The sequence below is a fragment of the Monodon monoceros genome, unplaced genomic scaffold (genome assembly GCF_005190385.1).
Source record: "Monodon monoceros isolate NGI ecotype Baffin Bay Population unplaced genomic scaffold, NGI_Narwhal_1 Super_Scaffold_15, whole genome shotgun sequence".
Taxonomy (NCBI): Eukaryota; Metazoa; Chordata; class Mammalia; order Artiodactyla; family Monodontidae; genus Monodon; species Monodon monoceros.
Window position 1 is genome coordinate 63,476,019 of NW_021703771.1, and position 18,983 is coordinate 63,495,001.

General features: G+C 44.2%; 1 protein-coding gene across 1 annotated transcript in view; it reads left to right on the forward strand.

Annotated features, from left to right (window-relative positions):
* Positions 1-18,983, forward strand: part of ARFGEF3 (ARFGEF family member 3) — a 186,102-nt gene that overhangs the window by 125,825 nt on the left and 41,294 nt on the right. The window contains exons 17-24 of the mRNA XM_029224180.1: positions 27-137; positions 1,899-2,049; positions 3,879-4,196; positions 6,627-6,760; positions 9,131-9,276; positions 10,874-11,053; positions 15,073-15,217; positions 17,363-17,485. Coding sequence (XP_029080013.1) covers positions 27-137; positions 1,899-2,049; positions 3,879-4,196; positions 6,627-6,760; positions 9,131-9,276; positions 10,874-11,053; positions 15,073-15,217; positions 17,363-17,485 — 1,308 coding nt within the window. The remainder of the gene's footprint in view (positions 1-26; positions 138-1,898; positions 2,050-3,878; positions 4,197-6,626; positions 6,761-9,130; positions 9,277-10,873; positions 11,054-15,072; positions 15,218-17,362; positions 17,486-18,983) is intronic.

Consider the following 18,983-nt stretch of genomic DNA (forward strand, 5'->3'; position numbering starts at 1 on the left):
GGGGTGATTGTTTGTTTCCTCTAAAGGAGTTGCAGCCAACTGTGCGTCAGCCCTCGCCCAGATGGCAGCTGCCTCCTGTGTCCAGGAAGAGAAAGAGGAAAGGGAAATCCAGGAGCCCGGTGATGCCATAGCACAAGGTAACAGCAGAAGGGCTAGAATCCACCTGGTGCCTTTGTGAGGTCTGCACGTGCCCACACACACAAGCAGACACACTTGTCCCTGTTGGCATGTGTGATACACGGCTTATTGTATACCACTGGTGATGAGATCCCGCTGGACCACAGGCTTGGGTCAGTTTTACATGGCTGACCCTCCAGACTGCTCACAATAGGTCCCTCTGGACACAAGAGACATACTGGCTCCTGGCGACTAGGAAAGTGCACCTGGCTGCTAGCCAGAGGCCCACCTGGCTCAGCTATTCACACCTGTGGCGTCCTCTGGCCACTGGCTTTGAAGCTTCCCAGGGTGCACATTTGAGGACCCCCTCAGGCTACAGTGGGAAAGATAGAATGGCCAGGGTTCTGAGGGGGGGATCAAACCGATGGAGGAATCCCTGAGAGGAGGCTCAGGAAGACTTTGCTCTTGTCGGAGAAAAACCGGAGCTTTGTGAACTTGGGAGAGGGTTGATTTTTAACTTGTTAAAATTAGTCAGTCAATGACGTGGATGGTTATCTAGATATAAGGAAAGAGAATGGCCTTTCTAATAGCAGTGGAAGATAAATGGCAGACAGCAAACAAGGAAAAATTGAAAGCTTGGTCCAACTTGTGCTAACAATGTATCAGGTATGTAAAATAGGTAGTCACAGAAAGAGTCAGCACATTTTTAGCTGAGAAAAACAGGTTAGGTTGGTGTTCCTCAAACTTGAGTAATAGAATCACGTGAGAACAAAGCAACTCTTACACATCCCCAGTGTTAACTGCAAAAGGGCATCACACTTTTACTTAAAATGTACAACTATAAGTTACATAAAAATACTTAAATTTAAAGTTCTTCAAAAACTATTAAACCAGAGCTAGTATTTGAATTATAGACAAATAAAAGATAAAATCAATATCACATCCGTGAGACAAATGATGCTTTGCTAAAAATCACTTTGCCCTTTACAGTAGGAGCATGGTTCGGCTTCCTCTGTAGTGAGCATGCTGTGTTTCTGGGTTCTGGACCGTTGCTCAGTTTTCCCACTAGACCCATCTTCCAGTGACTGGACACCTTAATTCATGGAGGACGCTGTCGTTTGGCCTTGCCTTGGCATTTTGCGTAATTGACATCTTAAGTCACCTTCTGCATCCTTTCTCATTCATTATCTACAATTTAAAAAGTATTATTTGAAGATCACAAGTATAAACGTAAACTCAGGGAGTGAAATGATACGGGAATTTTCAGTTACAAAGCGGTCATCATGGCACTGAGTGTGTACATACATTTGTTGTTTTACACGATCATCCTCATGAACACCTAACATTAAATAAACCTCAGAGAGGACTTGGGAAGGCCAGGAATTCTTATTATGAATATGATAATACACAGGGGCAGAGGATGGGTCTGGGCACAGATGGCTTTAGCTGGGATTGGCACTTGAAGCCCATCCTCACTGCTGTGACTGACCCAGATCCCAGGGGTGGGCCCAGAGGAACTGTACCTGCCAGCTCAGAATCCATGGACTTCTGAAACCCCGGGGCTGGGGTCACCAGTGTCTGGGGGCCTGTGGGCTGGGGAGTTTGCATGATGAGCCTCGGGGACCTGCCAATGAAGGGCTCGCTGCCAGTGACATCCAGTGACATCCCCCGTTTCCTTTTGCCCTTGCACAAGAGCACATTCTTTCCTTTCCCTCCTTTCTCCCTCCCCTTCTGTCTCCCTTACTTGGACTGTTACTCTAATGAATGTCTTTCTGACGCAGTGAAACTAAAAGTGGAGCAGAAACTGGAGCAGATCGGGAAGCTGCAGGGGGTATGGCTGCACACAGCCCACGTCCTGTGCATGGATGCCATCCTCAGTGTCGGCCTGGAGATGGGCAGCCACAACCCGGACTGCTGGCCACACGTGTTCAGGTGTGTGACCGGATCCCCAGTCCCGCAGGCCTGGCACTGCCTGCCGGTGGGGGGGAGGGCCGGGAGGGGGCCTGCCATGGGGAAGGGGTAGAACCCCGCACCTGCCAGCATGTAAACAGTTCACAGTAATTCACAGAGTTTGGAAAAGCCCCAAATGAGAGGTTAAAAAGAGAAGAGGGAATAAGGGCCCAACTGAATGTATGTCTCAGAGAACAGAGTGACAGAACTGAATTTAGGAAACTGTGAACTATCATTGACATTGTCTGTGAGAGGCAGATACATTGTCCCAGGGAAGAAAAACTGATTCTTAACTAGAGGCTGGTAAAAGACCACATAAGTTAGGTGAATACTAGGCAGATCTAAAACCTGGTCATGTGTCAACAACATAACATGGCTGTATGTTTATTAATGTCCTTTTTATTGAAAGAAGGATTTTTGGTAGCTTACATGGACATATCATAAGTACAGTTTGCCTACTTTTAATTTAGCTAGACAAAGGAAAAAATAGAATAGTACATTGTGTCAAAGACAGCCAAAAGTTTGGCTTTGTAGTATCAAAGTAAAAAGAACCTCCCAATCAGTTACACAGTTCACAGCACTTGTAAAGTAAAAAAGTGAGAGCTCCACAGTCCTCCCACGACCAAGAAGAAAAGCCTGCCTTCCCTGGCACTGGCGGTCGGGTGGACCTCGGACAAAGGGAGGACCACTCTCCACCCGCAGCAGGCACAGGGAGGCTGCGTCTTTCTTGCCCATCTCCCCAGCACACACCCCAGCCTCTACAAGCTCAGTTCTGGCCGAGCGGTGGAGGGCGGTCAGGAGAAGGATGTTGGCCCGCAGCAGGGCTCAGACATCCAGGTCTTTCCCAGAGCACTGGCCAGATCTAGGCTCTGTTTATCATCCTCAAAGCAAGTACAGCCTTGAGTGCGTGTTGGTCGACTTTCAAAGATGATTCTAGGGTTGAAAAACTCATCTTGAGAGGAACATGTGGAAGGGCCAGCATGAATCGGCCTGGAGCACAGTGGGTTTTAATGTGGAGGCTGGTGACACGCTACTCTCCGTTGCTTTCACAGGCAAAAAGAGAAAGACTTAAATTGCACCCAAGCAATTTCTATGGAATCAGAAAATGGCCTGATTATGGAACATCAGAGTGGATTGTCCACGATAGTCTTTCCTAGTAACTGGACTTATTCTGGGGTGAGGGGTCTCTAGTCCCAGGTCCTATTGGGAACAGTTTGGAAGCTGGCAGCTGTACCATATGTTGTGACTCTTCTCTGAGTTTACTGTGATTAGGTGACTACCTCACCCCCTGCCCCAGTAGTGGTTACGTGGAGCTATCAGGACCCAGTGGGACATGGCTGGATGGAACCCCTGAGTGAGGGCCCATTGTGGCCAGAGGGCCAGTCCACCACATGCGCACTCATTCTGGGATCTCAAAGTGAGGAGATGTTTCCCGAGTCCTGACTAGAGCACGAGAGAGAGGGAAGAGGACCCTTTGGGAAAACTCACTCAAACAGCCAAAGTCCTGATAAGCCAGTACGCTGGACAGGACATACCAGGATAAACAGAGCTCTGTTCCCAAACTTTCACCGAGGAATCCTTAGCGCACCTCCAGGCTGTCTGGTCCAACTCAAACAAAAGTATGTATAGCGGGAAGAGAGGAAGTGGGAGTGGAGAGAGAGGGGGAGAGAAGTGGCTCTCGCCGGAGGAAGGGGAACAATTCAGGAGGACTGTAAGGCTGGCTCAGCTCCTTTGTATCTCACTGTGGGGTCGCCAGAGCGGGCCCAGCTGAGCTGCAACTTTCAACGGCTGCTGTGTGTGACTCTCTCCAGGGTGTGCGAGTATGTGGGCACTTTGGAGCATACCCACTTCAGCGACGGCACCTCTCGGCCCCCACTGACCATCAGCCAGCCTCAGAAGGCCCCCAGAGGCGGACTCCTCGGGGACCCGGAGAGCGAGGGCTCACCCCAAGAGCAGAGCCTAGAGCAGGGGAGCTCCCTGAGCGCGGCCCCCGTCATCCAGCCCCTCTCCATCCAGGAACTCGTCCGGGAAGGCAGCCGAGGCCGAGCCTCCGACTTCCGTGGGGGCAGCCTCATGACGGGCAGCAGTGCCGCCAAGGTCGTGCTCACGCTCTCCACCCAGGCCGACAGGTGCGCGCTGTTCCCACCACGCCCCGGGGGGCTGTCCCTCAAAGAGCACCCATCGTCTGCTGGCCACACCACATGCTCCTCTCTGCTCTCAAAATCATCCCAGGACAACTTAATTTGTTAGCCAGTCATTGAAGCCTCTTGTAATTTGTTTCAAGTACGTCTCTGTCTGCCATCACGCTGCACACTCACAATGAACTCTTTTGTCTAGTGACTAAGGCTGGAGGCTCAGGGGCGGGGTCAGGCAACCGGGGGCGAAGGCTCTGCACTTACTCTGACCACAGGCAACTTCCACAGGCCTTGCTTTCTCATCGTAGAATAGGGCCATAAAGTAGCATAACTCTCACAGGCTAGCCATAAGGTTAAATTAATTAGTTCGCTGGAAGTAGTTAGGACAGAGCTTGGCAAATAGTAAACATTTGCTATCTTTATGATAATATTTTAAAATCCTGCACCCAGGAGTGTGATCTAAATGGATGCCCAGCAGTCACATGAAGATGTAGAGGGAGGAATCATCAGTAATTCCAACTGTTAGGTGGTCCTCCTTCTTTAAAAAAAAAAAAATGCATATTTATTAGAGAAGATGCAATCTTAAAACATTTAAGAATTTATTGCAAGACTAATAGATACCATTTGTACCCCTGGTATAATAAGGCTAAGGTCAACATTTGTCCCAATTTGTCTTCAAAAAGGTTTTTCTTTCTGCCTGTGCAGAATTACAGTAATGTACTAATATTTGTGAGCTATGTACAAATGATAATATATTGTGATTATTTGGCTACTTGTTCCTGTGGCTGCACAAGAAACTAGACAAGAATGAGCCCCCTCTTTCCTGTTATCTGCTTTTCTGAACTGAGGTGGCCCTTCTTGATGCGGAAAGTGCTTTGGTCACCTTCACATGGAGACCATCCCACTTCACGCTTCCACACTTGGCGGCTGTGCCCCAGACGACCCAGCACAGGCGCAGTGAAGTTCACATGGGAGGATGGACAGCAAGGGCGTAGAGATGTGGGAGGAGCATCGCTGGCTGGGCTCAGAAGACTCGAGTTCATTCCTGGCTTTGACGCCAACCAACTGCAGGGTTGAGTCTGTGTAAATAGTTGCACTGAGATTCAGTTTCTTCATCTACTGATTTGGTACAATAATCCCTTTTTCCTGTCTATCCAACAGGGTGGCTGTGAAAGTGTTTGGGAAGCTGGAAAGTGGTATACAGGTGTCAGATGGGATATAATATTCACCACTGTTTTCCTACTAGGAGAGAGGAAGAAGAAATGATTAATGGGATCCAGAAACCAAATGGTGTTGAAATTACAAAACAAGAAAAATATATTTGTTTAGATACTTTGTGAATGATTAATCCACTGATTCCCATCTTAAAACTTGTGTGCCTTGTATTATCCCTTCACAAGGGCTTTGTTATTCGCTTCCTATTGGAGACACTCTCCCTTACCCAGAACATGGCACCCCATAGGGCTGCTTCCTCTTCTCGTGTCACCGCGGATTTGGAGGGCAGGCATCAGGATGACCCCAGAGGAGAGGGAGGCTGGCTCGCCTCATTCCTCATGTGCCACATAAACTGGTGTTTGATCCCAACATTCCAAGTGCCAGTGAGCCTCAGCCTCCTCTAAGCCCTGCTACCTGTGCTTACCTCCTTCTCCCTAACTCCTTCTAGAAATGTCTATGCCCAACAGAGTGGAAAACAAAAAGAACCTGCAAAGTCCTTTATGTTAGGGAATATTCGTTATTCCAGTACATGCTTGAGCTTCACCATGTCCAGGGCTCTGGGTGCATGAGTCAGAGGGGTAAGAAGGTCAGTCCCTGCCCCTGGGGGGCTTACAGATCAAGTTTACTCTGCTTCTGAATCCTCCTCAGAGCCAAGCCCAGCATTAAACTCGCCAGTTGTAGCCCAACAAAAGCCTTGATTAACTTGCTGCGTTTTTTCTTTAACATAGCTTGTGAAATTGTAAGAATTCCATTCCCAGTTTTTCAGTTTCTGGGAACGATGCTTTGCCATCTTTCAACTTCTTGCCAAATGTTTTATGAGTGCCCATCTCAGCTGAGCTAGGCCATGGAGCTACAAAGATTATTTTTTTAAATATGGTCTGTGCCCTTCAGATTAGAATCTTAGAGTAGACTTGTACTCAGTAATAAGAGATATAATACATTATTATATAATACATTATTTATAATACATTTATTTATTATATAAATGTATTATTTATAATACATTTATATAATACATTATTATATAAATGTATTATATATAATACATTTATATACATTTATAATACATAATACAGATATAATACTGTACATTTCTTCACAGTGTTTACACATTTTCATTAATCACATCTAAGAAAATTACCATAATCATTCTGCCATAAAGACTTTGCTGAATTGTTTCCAAGTAACAAGTCTTTTTGTTTCATCCAGGCTCTTTGAAGATGCTACAGATAAGTTGAACCTCATGGCTCTGGGAGGTTTTCTTTACCAGCTGAAGAAAGCATCACAGTCCCAGCTTTTCCATTCCGTTACAGAAACAGTTGATTACTCATTGGCAATGCCAGGTAATTCTTTCCCGGCAGAAACTGTGCCATGAGGTTAGCAGGAAACAGCCCAGATCTCTGATATCAACAGCCTGCCTAAAGACTTGAACCAACATTCCCTTCGTACACAGTCACCTTGGCTCGAGTGAAAATTTGTCATCTGGTGTTGAGGCACGATCGTGGCAGATGGGGGTTGGTGGTTTGCGTGGGGTGTCATTCTTTGTCAATGGAAATGTTGCTGCCACCACTGTTGCAGGTATTACCGCTGGAGCTGGACTATGTTCTGCTAAAACTTGTGCTTGTGATGTAGAAACGGTGTGGCTCCTCAGGGTGCAGATAGCTTCACATGAGGGTAGGAACTCCTTTCCGTATCACAAAGCACACACCTGCCTTAGTCCAGCCTACTTGAAGAAGCAGCTTCTAATTTCAGAAGGGCCTGGGAGAGAAAAATGGAAGGCTTGACAGAAGCCTCAGGCCACTCTTAGAAAAACTGCTCTCATGGCATCTCCCTTTAACGGTGGGTCAGTATCGCTGTCTTCACGGATGCGGCCAGATGAAGGCCCTCTTGAAGGCCAGCACGTGGAAGAGGGGGTAGAGCTGTACTGAATCACCAGGCGTCCCAAGTGGGTGGCAGGTTGCTCACAAACTCAGCTGTCCATCAGCAGCCAGGGTTGTTGTGCTATAACAGTGAGTACCTTGTCCCCATGGCAGAGTCACAGAGCCGTGGGCCAGAATCACACTGGTGGCAGGTTGAAGTGCACAACCTCCGAGTTCCTTCCATCATCAGGAATTTTGATTCTTACTGCAGATTCTAATTTGAGAACCATAGTCCTTTCCCGTGAGTTTTTAATAGACTTTAAAACCTTAGCTATATAAAGCCAACCTCCCAGATCCAGCGAACTGCCGGAGCATCTCTGAGCCCAGGGACCACTTTCAGAGTCTTCTGCATGGAGAAATCAGCAGACTCCGAGCTTACAAAAAACAATGAGCAGTGAGGGTCAGGAAGAGGCAGCAGACCTAGGGGGAAGAAGCATTGGCTTTGGAATCAATCAGATCCAAGTTAAAATGCTGCCGTCACTACTTACCAGCTGCGTCATTTTAGGCAAGTTGGTTCACCTTTCTGATCTTCAGTTTTCTAATCTGTACATGGCAGTAGTTACATTTACTTCTTAAGGGTTGCTTTTAAAATTAAAGTGATTACAGACATAGAGAACAGACTTGTGGTTGCCAAGGTGAGGGGTGGGAGAGGGATGGAGTGGGAGTTTGGGATTAGCAGATACAAACTATTATATACAGGATGGATAAAGAGCAAAGTACTACCGTATAGCACAGGGAACTATATTCAATATCCTATGATAATCCATAATGGAGAAGAATATAAAAAAGAATGTATATATGTGTATAACTCAATCACTTTGCTGTACAGCAGAAATTAACACATTGTATATCGACTATACTTCAATAAAAATAAGAGTGATTAAAGACACGAAGAGCCAACACAATGTCTGATGCAGAGTAAACAATCAGTAAATGTCAGTGATTTTTGGTACTGTCATCTTGAAGTTTATTTGATACGGCAAGACGACTTAGAAAGGCACATTCTGGTTGGAAGAGGCTGATCGTGATCAGTATTTTGTAGCTGTATGGGAGAAGCAGGAACACATGGGCAGAAAGAGAGTGGAGGAGACTAAGGTGACAGTGGCAGAGAAGTAGCAAGAGGTCCGAGTAGGCAAGGATTGTACGGAAGCAAGACAGAGGTTAGATCGCATGTTATTGGGTGCAAAGGGGCCTGACCTGCTTGGCAAGGGCTTCAGAGGTACCATTAAGCATTGACCAAGTGGATGGTGGCGGTAAAGGATGGGGACGATAACAACAGTAACAGTATAACTAAGTGTGTGGGGCAAGTAGTCTGTGCCCTGTGCTAAGTACGTTATGAGCATTATCACATTTCATCCTTGAAGAAACTTTAAGAAGTAGGTACTCTTATCCCCACTTTTACAATGAGAAACTGTGGATTAGAGAGGTAAACTTCTGGTCCATCGTAACCCAACTGCTACATGATGGAGCCAGGATTTGGGCCTAGGCAGCCGATTCCCTGGCCCTTCTACTTAACCACGACATCATTCCTCCTTATCAACAAGCATTGTTTGCCTGACACATGTAAATGTCAGGGATGCTACAGTGAACAGGAGAGGTGGGCCCTGGCTTTGTTAAGTGAATCACCTGTTCTTTCTTGAATCCAGGCTCCTGTCCTGTCTTGGTAAATTCATACCGAATAATCCCACTGATCTGAGTATGGCTCTTTGATTTTCATCCTCTCTCCATGCTTGAACAGGTCAAACTATTTCTGAGTTTTGGATTGATGGCTTTCATGGTCTTACCTTCCTGTAGGAGAAGTGAAATCCACCCAAGACCGAAAAAGTGCCCTCCACCTGTTCCGCCTGGGGGACGCCATGCTGAGGATCGTGCAGAGCAAAGCGAGGCCCCTGTTCCACGTGATGCGCTGCTGGAGTCTTGTGGCGCCACACCTGGTGGAGGTGAGCACCTGGAAAGTGGGCAGCCCAGGGGCCTCCTGCAGCAGAGCCAGCACAGGGCTCTCCAGTCAGCATGGGACAAAGGGCACTGTGGCCACAGCAGTAAGGTTCCCATCACCTGGTCGTAAGCATCATTGTTCTCTGATTATACCTTATGGCACCTAAAGAATTGCCGCAAAGGGCAGCGCTGCCCTGGTATCACTCTGACCCTCTATCTTTAAAACTATGTGACTCACCTAGACACCTCACACTGCCGTTTTCTTATACTTCATGGTCTGCTATCAACCTAAGTCTGGAGTTTCATTTTTATACATGAATATAACAATGTCTTTTGTTCCTGCCAGGCTCTCTTTTCTAATAGCTAAACATATTCTAGGCAGTGCCTTCTAAGTAGGGGAACCATAAATCCTGGTTTTCCCAACAAAATTAACTAGGACCCCTTTGACTCTCCAAAAGAAAGCAGTCCATATGATAAATTATATGGTAACTCCATCTAAGCATCTCGATACATGATGACTGGCTACTTCTAAGTTGATGGGGAAATTGTTGCCCTGTTTCACAGTGGTAACTATTCCAAATAGTCCTTTAGCACTTACTTGGTAGAGCTATGTCATAAAGTAAAGTATTTGGGGGAAATAAATTTACTAACCTGAGAACATTCTAGTAAGGGGGTAAAAAATAGTTATGGAGAAACAATATATCAGTTATGTATTATACTATAATAAACCACCCCCCAAACCTAGTGACTTAAAACGATAACTGTTTATTTAGGTTATGATTCTCTGGGTCAGAAATTCGAGCTGAGCTGTGCAGCTCTTCTAGTCTGGGCCAGGCTTGGCGAATCTCAGCTGGCCTTATGTGTTCACTTGTGGTCAGCCTCTGCAAAGACTGGGGCCAGCTGGTTCATGACTGGTAAGCCTGGGCAGATGAGGGTCCTCTCTGTGTGGTCTCTCCTCCTCCAGCAGACTAGCCCTGGCTCAGTCACATGGCATTCTTAGGATTCCAAGGGAAAGCAAGAGGGCAAACCCCAAATCAGAATTGCTTTTCAATTCTCTACTTACATAATATTTGCTATTGTTCCATTATTCAAAGTAAGTCACACATCCAAGCCCAGGGTCAGTGTGGAAGAGAACCGCTAAAGGACACGGATACAAAGATGTGAGCCAATTAAAGCTGTATTGGTGCAGTCATCCCACATCCCTGAGGGACAGATGTCGCATCTGATCTTCGTATGTTTGGGGCATGGCTAACAATGAGACCATGGGTGGTTTCCAGACTAGGTTCCGGTGTCTTTAGTCAGCATGTTCTATACCACCCAAGAAAACAGTCACGTTACAGGAAAAAAGAAGAAGAAATTATTAGAAACTCTTATTTTTCCAGAAACTTCAAAGTGAAATTGGAGATGTGTCTGATCAGTTGGTTAAATTATTTAAAATGCAGTTTAGTGTGCTGTTCATTGATACTTGTCCCTTGAAATCTTTGACTTTAGCAGAATTGCTGCTTCCACCTCCCTACGATAAGGTGTGTTAGGAAGACCTTGAGAAACCAGATTCTTAGTTGCTTGAAGTCCTGAGGGTGTTTGACTCTCTGAATTTTGCAGGCTGCTTGCCATAAGGAAAGACACGTGTCTCAGAAGGCAGTTTCCTTCATCCATGATATACTGACGGAGGTTCTCACCGACTGGAATGAGCCACCTCATTTTCACTTTAATGAAGCACTCTTCCGACCTTTTGAGCGTATCATGCAGCTGGAGTTGTGTGACGAGGATGTCCAAGACCAGGTCAGTGTGTCACGGTAGCAGTGCTGCCATCATTGCCATAGCCTGCTGGCTCTTGTTGAGTGCACTGGCAGGACTGTTCTGTGCGTGCTGCATGTTAAATCTGTCCAATAAGCCTATGTGGAATCTGTGACAAGAAGAGGTTAAGCAATTTAGCTAAGGATTCATGATTAGTGATTGGTGGAACTGGGATTTGAAGCAGGCAATCTAGCTGTAATAGTCTATACTCTCATACCTAGCCTATACCCTTAACCACTATCATATTCTCTACGGAGGGACAGGCGGTAAAGAACCTAGCTAGAGACTTCATATTTATCTAGCATGATGGTGGGCTAGGAACACAGATTCTCTGTCTCTGAAATCTACTAAAAATGTTCAACAAGGGTTAAAAATTTTATTTTAAATATCATGTACACACTGGCAAGAAAGTAAAGAATACTAAGATGCCCAAAACTAAGTAACAATGGGAAGCCCAAAGAAGTAAGCAGAGCTCTGAGACTGGATTGGCCGTGAGGGAATTGGCCATTGGGTGAAGCTGAATGCCTGCCTTCAATCTAAAATAATTGACTCATTAGAAAATAGAATGTCATGAATACAGAAATAAAATAATAAAAATAGACACACTGTCCCTAACTCCCCACCAGGAATCCAGATATTGGAGTTATCAGAGACTGACTTTAAAATAACTATGCTTATTAAGTTCTGAACAATGTTCAGAAAGATTTAGGACAGGAGGAATTTTGGCTATAGGGGCATGAAGAAGTTAGTGAATCCTCTCCACAAAGATCAAGTATACAAAAAGAAAAAAATTGTCAAAAGCAGCCATTTCAGGACTCTTGCGATTGACCAAGGGCAGACAACAAATTGAGTAGCATTTATGGTGAAAAATAGTTCTTGCCAGAACTTTGGTTAAGAACAGTGGGAGTCTGTGACCTTCTTGCTGAAGATGGAAGTCATCACTTACAAGCTGTTGGCAAGAATAGTAATTTGACCATTGTGGGGCTGACTGGGAAAATCAGCATTTCTGCACTAAGAGACAGACTTGGTTTGAAGAAGAGGAAAAAAGACCATTGGTCTGTCAACTAAAAGTGGTGAATTCATTAGGAAATGAGCAATAGAATAATACTACAACTTTGCTAGCCTAAGGCTGCAGTGGTGAACCAGTAAGAAATGTAACGTGGGACTCTGGAAGCCAGAGATTTCATAGAAGGACTAGGTAAGTCTGTCATGCATCCATCTCTAGTTGACTGAAATGTGGGCATATATAGGATAGACTGTACAGATCCCATCAGAAAGTAAAAGACCAGAGGGACTTAGGAACTGGCTGAACTTTGTATATTCTCCCCAGCCTGCACACACAGATTGGTTGGCAGAGGGTGGAAGCCTTAAAGGCTCAAGGTATTTAAGCAGAATCTCTGCCTACTTCATCAAGTGACAACTAACCTATGCAGACACGGGGACAGCACTAGGAAGTCAGGCTGAAAAATAAGAAATTGAGTAGAGACATTATTGGTGCCTCATGCCATGGGAAGAGTAGAGACAGATTCTACAGTGTAAGTCCAAGCAACTTAGTCAAATAAATAAATAAATAAAAACTCAAAAATAAATCCAGCATTGCTACAATATATTATCTAAAACGTCCAATGTTCAGCAAAAAAAAAAAAAAGTGAGATATGCAAAGAAATAAGAAACCGTGATGTATACTTGGGGGAAAAACAATAAATAGAAACTGACTTAGCGTGAGACCAGGTGTTGGGTTAAGCTAAAACCAGGATTATATGCATCCAAAATGCAGATTTGGAGGCGGGAAGACAAGCAGACACAGGATCTGGAAGAGCTGGTGACCTCTACCAATGATGCCGTCATGGTAGAAATTACAAAGTATTTAGCCAAAGAAATCTGGTGCACATGGTGGGAAGAGGGTTCTGTTCACTGGGTCCTGGCTCTGGCTTGGGATGTTGGATTAGGGGACAGAGACTTTAAGCAGCTATCATAAATAGGTTCAAAGAATTAAAGGAAAATATGATGACAATGACTCAAAAATAGGGAATCTAAGTAGAGAGATGGAAACTGAAAGAATGCAAATTCTAGAGTTGAAAAGGACAATAACAAATGAAAAATCCACTAGATGGGCTTACCAACAGGATTTGAGATGGCAGAAGAAAGAATCAGTGTAAGATTGGTTTAACAGCTCAAAATTCAATTAATGTCATGTATCTCATTAGTAGAATAAAGGATTGAAACCCTATGGTTATCTTAACAGAAACAGAGAAAACATTTTACAAAATCCATCACTCATTTTAAATAAAAAACTTTCAAGAAATGAGGAATAGAAGGGTGTTCCCTAATTGGATAAAGGGAGTATTTGAGAATCTTACATCAAACACTACACAGTGGTCAAGGACTGAATGCTTTTTCCCAATAATTAGGAGCAAGGCAAAGATTTCTATCTTTACCAGTTCTATTCAACATTATGACTTTTACTCACTGTACCAAAAAATTAAAGGCATCCAATTTTGAAAAGTAAAACTGTCTTAGTTCATAGACAACATGGTCTTATATGTAGAAAATCCTAAGGAATTTATTTTAAAAGTTACTAGAATTAATAGTGAGTTTCGGGACTTCCCTGGCAGTCCAGTGGTTAAGACTCCACGCTTGCAATGCAGAGGGTGCAGGTTCAATCCCTGGCCGGGGAACTAGGATCCCACATGCCATGCGGCAGAGCCAAAAAAAAAAAATTAAAAAAAAAAAAAAAGTGAGTTTAGCAAGGTTGCCGGTTACAAAAACAATGTATTAAAATCAATTGAATTCCTATATTCAAGATGTAAGCTATCAAAAATGGAAATTAAGAGAACAATTCCATTCACAAGAGCATTGAAAACAAAATATTTAGGAATAAATTTAGTAAAAGATGTGAAATACCTGTACACTGAAAGCTACAAAACATTGCTGAGAAAAAAATAAAGAATATTCCAATAAATTATGAGATATGCTACGTTCATGGCTTGAAAGACAGTATTTCTTAAATGGCAGATTTCCACAAGTTGATACATAGGTCGAGTGCAATTCCTATCAGAATATCAGCAGACTTTTTTGAAGAAATTGGGAAGCTGATTCTCAAATTTATATGCAAGTTCAAAGGATCTAGAATAGAGAAAACACATTTGAAAAAGAACAACGAATTTGGAGAATTTACACTACCCGATTTTAAAACTTCAGTCATCAACCCAGTGTGGTATTGGTGTAAGGGTAGACCTATAGATCAGTGGAACTGAAGAAAGTATAGAAATAAATTCTCACATGTATGGTCAATTTTTGACAAAGATGTCATTGCAATTCAGTAGAGAGACAGGATATTACTTTTAGCAAATGGTGCTTTGAACATATACAATTAAAATGAACTTACACCCTTCCTCTTACCATGCACAAAAAATAACTCAAAATGGTTCATAGGCTTAAATAAGAGCGAAAACTATGAATGTTTCTACAAGAAAGCATAGGAGACCATCTTTGAGGCCTTGGGTTATGCAAAGATTCTTTAGAAATTACACCAACAGGATCCATAAAAAGAAAAAAATTGATGATTTGGACTTCATCAAAATTTAAAACTTTTGCTCTTCAAAAGACACCATATAAAAAAGAGAAGCCCAAAGCTGTGAAAAAAAAAATTTGCAAATCATATATCTCAGGAAGGGCTTACACTTAGAATGCACAAAGAACTCTTAATAACTCAATAAAAAAGACAATAACGAGAAGACAAAAACCTAACTTCAGAAACACCAAAATATTTACAAATGGCTTGTGAAAAGTTTTAGCAACACTAGTCATTAGTAAAATGCATATTAATATGATACGGCTGCTTATTTAGAAGACTTTTCAGTGAGTTTTTCTAGGTTCTGATTTTTATCCTTCACTAAATTTAACCCAGAAATAGGGAGCAGAGAAGCACATCATTCTTCCCAGAAATTCGCCTGCTTCTTAGAAGGAAAAGGCGTTAAATGCCACCTCCTTTACCTCTGCAGGTCGTCACATCCATCGGTGAGCTGGTTGAAGTGTGTTCCACCCAGATCCAGTCGGGCTGGAGGCCCTTGTTCAGTGCCCTGGAAACAGTGCACAGTGGGGACAAGTCTGAGGTGAAGGAGTACCTGGTTGGTGACTACTCCATGGGTAAGACTGTGTGTTGATTTCGTATCCTGAAACTTGTTTACTAGTTCTAAACCATAATTATTATAGCTCTAAGGTTTTGTTGTTCTGTTTTTTGTTTTTTGTTTTTTTGCGGTACGCGGGCCTCTTACTGTTGTGGCCTCTCCCGTTGCGGAGCACAGGCTCCGGACACGCAGGCTCAGCAGCCACGGCTCACGGGCCCAGCCACTCCGCGGCATGTGGGATCTTCCCGGACGGGGGCATGAACCCGTGTCCCCTGCATCGGCAGGCGGACTCTCAACTACTGCACCACCAGGGAAGCCCTAGCTCTAAGGTTTTTGAGTGGAATCTTTTTGGTGGAATCTTTAAGACTTTCTGTATACACGATCATGTCATTGTCAAAAAGAGGCAATGTCACTTCTTCCTTTCCAATTTGGAGGTATTTTATTCCTACTCTTGCCTAATTGCTCCAGCTAGGACTTCTGGTACTATGTTGAATAGGAGTAGTGATAGTGGGAAGAACGTGTGGATGATTCTGGCTATGGAGCATTAGTTCTTTATGCCAAGCTTCATGCTATCAAAAGAAGTCGGATAGGACTTCCCTGGTGGCACAGTGGTTAAGAATCCGCCTGCCAAGGCAGGGGACACAGGTTCGAACCCTGGTCCGGGAAGATCCCACATGCCGTGGAGCAACTAAGCCTGTGCACCACAACTACTGAAGCCCACGTGCCTAGAGCCTGTGCTCCACAACAACAGAAGCCACCGCAACGAGAAGCCCGTACACCTCAGCAAAGAGTAGCCCCTGCTCGCCACGGCTGGAGAAAACCCCCGAGCAGCAACGGAGACCTAACACAGCCAAAAATAAGTAAATTTTTAAAAAAAAAGAAGTTGGATAGTAGGGAAGACTGGCATTCAGCTATTTTAGCATCAGGAAATGAACTGGTGTATCAGGAACACAAGTTCTGAGTTCTGCCTGCAGACCAAGAACCCTGAGCGTTATCAGGCCCAGCTCTCAGTGACAGATTGGACAAAAGGCTGAGAGACTTATGTTGTTTCACTTATACGTATCTGTGTTGAGTTCTTTCATAAAGCCAAAAGAAAAATGTTATCCACTTGCTAGGAAGAAGCAAAAAGTATCCAAATAACAGGGAGTTCGAATTAGGGAGATCAGGTCTGCCTGGAAATAGATGGGCAGCCATACAGCAGGCCCAGTGACCAGAGGTGTTGTGTCAGGGGTCCCCAAGACTACCCCTGCACTTCGAGACCCATCAGAAGGACTCATGGGACTCAGCCTGTAGTTATGCCAAGATTTATTACATAGCTCAGATTTATTACATGGCAGCAGCCAAGATTTATCATGGCAACATAGTAAGGACAAGCCAGATCATAAGGGGAAAACACAGAATCCCTGCACAGGCTTCCCTGAACTCTCACCATCCCATGAGGGGGTCCCACAGAGCACACTCTTCCTCCAACAGGGAAAATGCAGCAACATGTATGTTGTGTGTAGATCTTTCTGCCCAGGGAAGCCCACTAGAGACCCAGCTAAGGGCTGGTCACTTAGGTACCCTCTGCCTAGCATATTCCAAAATCCATACTCCCTGAAAAAAAGCAGGGGTTCAGATTAAACCACGCTGTTTGCACCAACCATCCAGTCACAGTGAACCATCTAGTTAACTGTTGCTTGGGAATATTCTGAGAGCCGGCTTCCCAGACTCCAGCCAAGGGCCCACTGTGCAAGCAGGCCTTTCTAAGGATAGCAGCCTTAAGCCTTCTATGTTAACTCTTTTCGGCTCAGGTATGAATAAATTAGTATATGCCATCAGGGGTTTATCTAAACCTTCCCTTCCCTATAATTATGTGTGGAGGAGAATTCCAAAAGACCACATATTTAATTGCCCTATGTAGACCTACCCATTGCCTCAGCCCTGTGTTCAGCCGGCTTTGCCCTCGTGCCTCTCCTGAGCTCTCTTCATAGCCTTCCTACAGTTCCCTCTGCAGGCAAAGCTGAGAAGGACAGCATGGGAGCCAAGCCAGTTATCCAGTCAAAAGGCCCAGGCTTTTCTCCAACAGACCTTTTTTAAGGCTCTGTGGAAGGTTCTGGGAGTATGGGCAACCTGAAGGATAGAGACTTAACTTTCTTAAAACTCTATAATCTTCCTCCCTCAGGAAAAGGCCAGGCTCCGGTGTTTGATGTATTTGAAGCTTTTCTCAACACCGACAACATCCAGGTCTTTGCTAATGCGGCCACTAGTTACATCATGTGCCTTATGAAGTTTGTCAAAGGACTGGGTAAGTGGAGCCCTCCTTTCCTGCCTCCTGACATCTGGGGACCCTCTCCTGGATGGCTGTGTGTGAACTGGCTGCAGCAAGCAAGCCAGCATCCTGGTACAGAAGCAGATGGCGCTATGCTGTGCGCTCAGAAGCACGAAGCTTACTGTAAACGCAGCTTGGATTCTGTCCAGGGTTGATACTTCTCATTGTGTTCATGAAATAATTTTATAATGAAGCCTGTCTTCATATATTATTTTACTCCAGCTTCTGTTTGAATCTTAAAATATTCAATATTATGTTCGATAATTACCCTCATACAGGAAACTACTGTCCTCAGTGTCATATAATTAGAAGTCAATTAGTCTATTAGCCTAAGTAGAGTTTGAGTTCCCAGCTCTTAAGCAAAAATTAAGAATGCCTTCCCCCAGACCTTACTGATTACAAAACGTATTTTGAAGGTGTAGAAGTCACCCTTCTTTGAGACTTTGTGTGTTTTAGGAACTACCTAGCTGATTTTATGCTTAGTTTAGAAATACTTTAACACAGTAGAGTCTTGCTCTACAGCATAACCTGCTGGATCAGATGTTTGTATAACACATGTTTATCTGGGGTGAAATGGAAGGGAGTAGCAGTTAGTTAAACCCAACGTTTAAAAGGAACTTAAGTCTTTACATTTTGAGATTTTCACCCTGGTATGCTCTGAGACCTGTAGCCTTCTTTTAAAATAAGAAAATATAAGGTTCATAATATTCTTTTGTATTCTTGCAAAATAACTGACAATTTCTTTGTAAAAGAAAATAGGACCCAGAGAAGCTAGGTGACTTCATTCATGTTCCCCTTATTTTGGAGCAGGAGTACAATGCAAGTTTCAAGACAGAGGCTGGAGGCCACAGGTCTGATCCACAGACCATCCTTGTTATATTCTGTTCTTACATACACCCATTCTATGCTTCTGTATACCCTGGGAAATAGAGGGCTGAGCTGAGGGGCAACCATGAAAGCCCCTCACTTATCCACTTTACAGACTGGGCTTCAGAGGAAGGTGTCTTTTGAAAGACAGAGTAAGATTTTATCCTTTTTAAACTCTGCTCTACACTAAACAGAAGCCAAACAGTTTAGTGTCTTAATCACAAGAATACCTTAAAGTAATGGATCTCTGTCTTAGTAAAAAATCCAGTCCTCGTTTAGAAGAAACTTTCCTCCTGTACTTCTCCTTTACTCTCTCAACTACTACCTCACTCACAAGAGTTCTGACACCAGATGTGTGGGCTTTGTTCCCACGCCAAGCAGTTCTCTGTGGTGCCAGCCGGGTGTCCTATTGTCAAATCAATTCTGACCCCAGCCAGAGTTAGACCAGCAGACCCCACAGGTGAAGGGCTCGGTCCTATGAGACTGCCCCCCGCCATTTCAAATGACATTAGAACAGCTCACAGAACTCAGGGAAATGCTTACCTTTATCAGCGTATTATATAGTAATAGATATGATAAAGGATACAGATAAACAGCCAGGTCAAGA